This window comes from Cyprinodon variegatus, unplaced genomic scaffold (genome assembly GCF_000732505.1).
Source record: "Cyprinodon variegatus isolate N-32 unplaced genomic scaffold, C_variegatus-1.0 Scaffold189, whole genome shotgun sequence".
In the NCBI taxonomy this organism is placed as follows: Eukaryota; Metazoa; Chordata; class Actinopteri; order Cyprinodontiformes; family Cyprinodontidae; genus Cyprinodon; species Cyprinodon variegatus.
Genome location: NW_015150642.1, coordinates 252556 through 258456, shown reverse-complemented (window position 1 = coordinate 258456; position 5901 = coordinate 252556). Strand labels below are relative to the sequence as shown.

General features: G+C 44.2%; 1 protein-coding gene across 2 annotated transcripts in view; it reads left to right on the top strand.

The window, feature by feature from the left end:
* Positions 1 to 3163: 3163 nt before the first annotated feature.
* Positions 3164 to 5901, top strand: part of LOC107087645 (ras-related C3 botulinum toxin substrate 3) — an 8175-nt gene continuing 5437 nt past the window's right edge. For both annotated transcript variants that reach the window (XM_015379326.1, XM_015379327.1), the window contains exons 1-3: positions 3164 to 3358; positions 4732 to 4803; positions 5327 to 5444. In XM_015379326.1, coding sequence (XP_015234812.1) covers positions 3324 to 3358; positions 4732 to 4803; positions 5327 to 5444 — 225 coding nt within the window. In that variant the 5' untranslated portion in view covers positions 3164 to 3323. The remainder of the gene's footprint in view (positions 3359 to 4731; positions 4804 to 5326; positions 5445 to 5901) is intronic.

The following is a 5901-nucleotide window of genomic DNA, read 5'->3' as shown; positions in this document are numbered from 1 at the left end:
TAAAAGATATTTCGGATTTTTTTCTACATTGTTTTTTCGAATATTATATTTCAAATGTAGTTTTTTTAAATTCAATTTTTATTTTTCATATATTTTTTTCCAAAGATTTTAGATTTTGACTTATTTTTTCAAATTTCTCTGTTTCAGATTGAATGTTATGCATTTCATTAGGAGCAAAGATGCATTTTAATTGGTCCAGAGCGAGCGATTTGATTGGCTGGAAGGGAAGGAGGTGGGATCTGGAAAACTATTGGAAAACAATGACATTTCTGAATTCAAAAATAAAATGTAAGAAATGTATAAATACAAGGTTACTCTAAAACCTAATTTTGATTAAAACTATTTCATTATTGGAATGCATTTTCCACTTTTAAAATGTGTTTTTGTTATTTTTTTTATTTCCCTAAATATAAAACATATTTTTGCTTGAAACAATAATAGAATGAAATTCACTCCATACGTTTTTAGAAGTGAAGCAGATTGCATGATTTACAGATGCTGCTTTCATCTTTATAATATATATATTTGTACATGTATTTTTTTCAAATGTATTTCAGTTCTGCTCTGTGATTTTGTCCAACCAAATAAATAAATATTTTTGGGCTTTATCATCATCATCATCGGTGCCTACCTTAGCAATGCATTGCATGGAGGCCCGTTTTTATTCTGCGGACATTGATGCGACTCGGACCGTAGGATGAGCCCCCACTATGCAGAACGTCAGCCTCGGGATTCCGGGTGCTATCACTTTTATTGGCTTTTCCAGTTACCATGGCGACTAAAAACCATGCCCCAAAAAATCCTATAGGAATGAATGGGAGAGGTGAAAAAGAAAACATTATTTTTAAGGCTTCGCTGGTCATACAGTCACCAACGGTCTAAAGCTCTGATGGTTGATAAATCCTTCAGCTTCTCAAAGCGTTAGACGGTATAGTAATAAGTGCTACATTTTTTCTCCAAAATCATCCTTCAGGCCCCACAAAGTTTGATGGAAAATCAGATTTAGAGATGATGACATTACACAGAAGAGTGGAGAGGAAAGGATTTCTTATGAGCATTGTTTATTTTGACAGCCATCTTAGATTTAGTCTTCACCAATATTAGTCTTAGTCGCATTTTAGTCATTACGATATGTGATAGTTTTAGTTGATTAATACTTAAAAAAGGTTTTAGTCTAGTTTTAGTCAGTTTTGTGTTGTAAAAAAAAAAAAAGTGAACCATTATCATTTGGAATACCAACCAGATTCTTTCCCAGACTGACAGCTCTATCCTAGATGCTACAATAGCTGAGTATAGAATGCTGTTGTGCAGAAAACTTTGATTTAGACTTGATTTAAACTTTTTTGAGATAGAATTCAAATAAACTTTTTATGAATTAATGCCCTACTTTATAAAAAAATGTTTCACGCAAGCTGTGAAAATAGCAGATCTAGTTCAATACATCCTATTGGTTAATATGGCAGACAGACAAGCTAACAAAATGTCCAATAAAGGAATGGTTTTAGACATCCAAGGTTTCCATCCCAAAGCAAACACTTCCTGATCTACTATGAAATATGCATTAAACACAGAACAAAAACATTCTTCTTTCTACTTATTTCTTCAATTTCCCCCTCGGTTCCTGCTGCTCAGGGGTCAAAGTAGATTTAAATTCACAGGGATTGATATAAAAAATACAGAGAGATTCTCCATAACTGCCTCATAATGCCATGGCAACCCAGACCTAAACTGAATGAATATGCTACTAAAATATAAAAAATATTTAAAGGAAACAGAGAAAATGTTCAATGACAATACAAGAAAATATTTCCATCATATTTAAATAGAAATGAGAACAATGAGAGAGAAATATTCAAAGATCTATGAACCTATTCTTCTGGATCTTTATCCAGAAAGCAATACAAAATATTTGCTAGGATATAATTTAGGGATTCCTTTTGGTAGAAATTAACGAATGTTTAGCATCACGTCTTGTGAGCTGGAAGAAATAAAATCCAGAGTTAGTCAAAGGGTTTTTTTTAACGCTTGGTAGAGGATGATCAGCCACATCTAGTTTATTAAGTAGCGAGAGCAGGAAGAGCCGTACTGCTGAGAGCGAACCATGAGAGTGGAGCGTAAAGCGCAGACTCTGAGCTAAGCCGCGCAAAGACGCATTTCTGCACAAGCTCAGCTGGAGGAGCAGAGTTAGTCAGAGTTCAGCGGACTGGATCATTCAGTTATTTTCTCTCCTGCCGCTGCTGCCATGATCCATCTGTGCTCCTGCAGAATGAGCAGCGCTGCACGGCAGATGGGGGCCAAACAGGACGCAGCAGCACGTCTGATACTGCTCAGCAGATTACTGCACAATGATGCATTTTATTTCACTACTGACTGTGACATTATGATAGGCACACAGCTCTGCTAAACTTTCAAATTAAGACACTAGGTATTCAACAAAATAAAAGCCTTAATTGGCAAAATATTGCATTATAGGGCTTTTTATCACCAAAACTCAACTAGTTTAGGAAATGAGAGTTGCATGTCGTTTTAGGAACAGTTTATACAGAATATTTAAAAATGAGATCCTCCTATTTTGTAGTAATAAAGCATCTATTAACTCAAAAATAGGGACACAGTGTGTAAAGATATAAAATTGTTAAATTGCTTTTTAAGTGTACCGGCAGAGAATCCCTTTATTGTCCCATAATGGGAAAATAGTGGCGTTAGAGCAGATAGAGGTTATAGTAGAACTGATCACACAATGAGGACCTTAGAAAGGTGTATAAAAATAACAGATAAGAAATAAAACTAATAAAGTATTTTGCTGTAGAGTGAGAAGGAAATATTGTTCTTCCTGTTTTCCAGTTTGTTTTAAAGCCGTCCCTCTGGGAGGACAGAAAGACAGAGGGACAGACAGACAGACGGATGGACGGACAGAGGGAGGGATGGACAGACAGAGGGACAGACAGACAGACAGAGAGATGGATGGACAGACAGAGGGACAGACAGAGGAACGGATGGACAGAAAGGACAGACAGACAGACGGATGGACAGCAGTCGGTTGGATCCAGCTTTGAACCAGTTTCTGCTCCAGTCTGACCAGCAGCCCCAGATCCCACTGGGACCCAATAGGCTGGGTGTGACGTCATCCTCAGAGCCTCTCGCGCTGGCCCTTTAACAGCACTCGGCTGTTTTCGGAGGAAGTCGGAAGTGTTCGTCATCGACCTCTTTCACTGCGGCTTCAGGCGGACGAACCCGCGGCTCTCATCCGATCCCTGAGCGCGGACTGTCGGATCGTTCATCCCAGCAGCACCGCTTCCTGATCGCGTCCAGCTCCAGTCCAAATGCAGGCCATAAAATGTGTGGTGGTCGGAGACGGGTAAGGGCGCTGGTTCTGATGAAGATGAGGATGATGATGATGATGATGGGCTCATGTGATGCGATGGAGGGAGGGTGTGGGGGGGGATGCTGCGGGGCCTGGGTTCCAGGGTCCGGTTCCTTCTTTTAAGGTTCGGTTCGGTTTCGCTCTGCGGGGCACAGAGCGAGGCTGAGCGGCGGCCGGAGGCCCCTGGATGAAGCGCTGATGCAGGCGGAGGAATGCAGACAGGCCCAGCTATTGTAGCGGGACGCGTCCAGAACCTTGGCGGTTCTGATGGTGTCGGTTGACCGAACCAGGCCGGATGCTGTCATCTGGCTGTCAAAAAAAAAGTAGATTGGATGTTGGTTTGATACAGACTGAGGAGATCCAGAACCCAGAGACCCATCCAGACCATGGACCCCTGACCAGAACCTCTCTGGCTGGGCTTTATACTGGTACTGGGATGGAACCAGTAAGCTACTGGTCCATGTCATCTCTAACCAGCAGAGAGCTCAAACCCAGGTTGGTTATGATGGCACCGAGCTGGTTCTGGACCGAGCTGGTTCTGGATGTTCAGCTCTTTGGGTTTCTGGTCCAGATGTGAGAGAAGACAGATGGATATAAGCGTTTCTAAGATGGTTTCTAGATGAGTGACCCGGTACCTTCAGTATTGCTGGTACCAGAGTTCTGGATCTGCTGGATCAACCTGCTCCATTAGGGACCTGCTGAGGCTCAGGGTCCCTGAAAGCTGGATCATCTGGATCCATCAGGACCTTCTAGATGGTCCGGACGAACCGCAGAGATGTGACCAGTAGAAAGGTTCCTGTCCTGTGGACCATCTGTTGGTTCTAGAAGTCCAATACCGGGTCGGTGCCACAGAACCACTGTGCTGTCGCTGCTTGATCATTTTAGCCAATCTCCCTCCCCATATCATGACACCTGAGCCGCCGTGCTTCAGCTCTCATTGGGTTCTGTGGTGAGAAGTCCGGTTCTAGGGGCTCTGCAGCCCCTAGACCCAAATATAGTTCTCCCAGAACCTCGGCTCCCATCAAACCAGCGGATCGGATCTTGTCTGAGCCCGGGTCAGTAACGGCCATGATCCAAGCAGAGCTGCTGGTTCTGGGTCATAATGTGGACCTTTAGAACAACCTCACAGAGTCCGCTTCAGGTCTGGTTCGTATCTCCAACATGGTTGGATTGGGTCAGTGACCAAAACTGGGCCCCAGCTATATACGGCCCCTCCAGCCACTAACTGGGTCAGGTCGCTGGGTCCAGTCGTCATCATCAGTTGTATGGATTTTAGTCCCCGCCCACTAAAGGGGAGGGCTGGCCCCTCCAGGCGTGTTCTGATTCGGTCTAAATCACATGACTGTCATTGTCTGCTTTCTCTTCAGGGCTGTGGGGAAGACCTGTCTGCTGATCAGCTACACCACCAACGCCTTCCCTGGAGAATACATCCCCACTGTGTAAGTGAGACACACACACTTCCTGAACCCTGCAGAACCTTGCAGAACCCTGCACACACCAATGGACCCCTCCACCATGAGTCCCACTGATCGAACTGGAGCAGAAACAGTTTATTCCAGTTTAATGGCAGCCTGGGAGAGTCGTTACCAGCTGGAGGTGGTACCGACTCTTCATCTCTGGTGGTGCTGAAAACCTGATTCCTTTGATCTGATCATTACCAGCTTAACAAACACAACAAAGTTCTAACCAGCAGAACTTCATCTTAACCCTTTTGGTCAAACTGCTCCTGCTTGTAGGAACCTTGGGGTGTTGAGGCCCAATAGGCGGTTCTGGTCCTTCTCCTGTCAAACCTTGGTTTCTCAGAACTGGACCAGGATTGTCTCCCTGGTATTGGACCAGAATCATTTTGTCTTCTTTAACAAACTCCCAGGTCCATTTGGTTCTGCTAACCCTGTGAGTGGAAGCTGGGTTCTGTTCTTAACCGCTTTGGATCCGTCTCACTGTCCATCCTGTCTCCTCCAGCTTCGATAACTACTCTGCCAATGTCATGGTGGATGGCAAACCGGTGAACCTGGGCCTCTGGGACACGGCCGGACAGGAGGACTACGACCGACTCCGCCCCTTGTCTTACCCACAGACGGTACTCTGACTCACACATCATGAAGTCAGGTCAAAGGTCAGGACACCCCATGTCGGTAGCTAAAGCACAGAAGAGAGTCCCCAATCCATGACACCTCCACCTCCATGCTTAGTTGGTGTGAGGATCTTTTCTTGGACCGGCTGAGCCCATCTGGTCTCTGCTTGTCTGGGACCATCCTCCATCTGGCCTTCATGTCAGAGAACTCCGCCTCAAACTCTCCTTATTGCTTGACATGTTTACGCATTTTCCTCCATTTCAAATTTGTTAAAATGAAAATTTGCTCAAATCAAACAATCAAACAGCCACAGGGGGTGTCCTAACTTTTCTCAGTGCTAACTGATTAGCTTCCAGCGAGCAGCAGCGTCTCAGTGCTAACTGATTAGCTTCCAGCTAGTGGCAGTGTCTCAGTGCTAACTGATTAGCTTCCAGCTAGTGGCAGTGTCTCAGTGCTAACTGA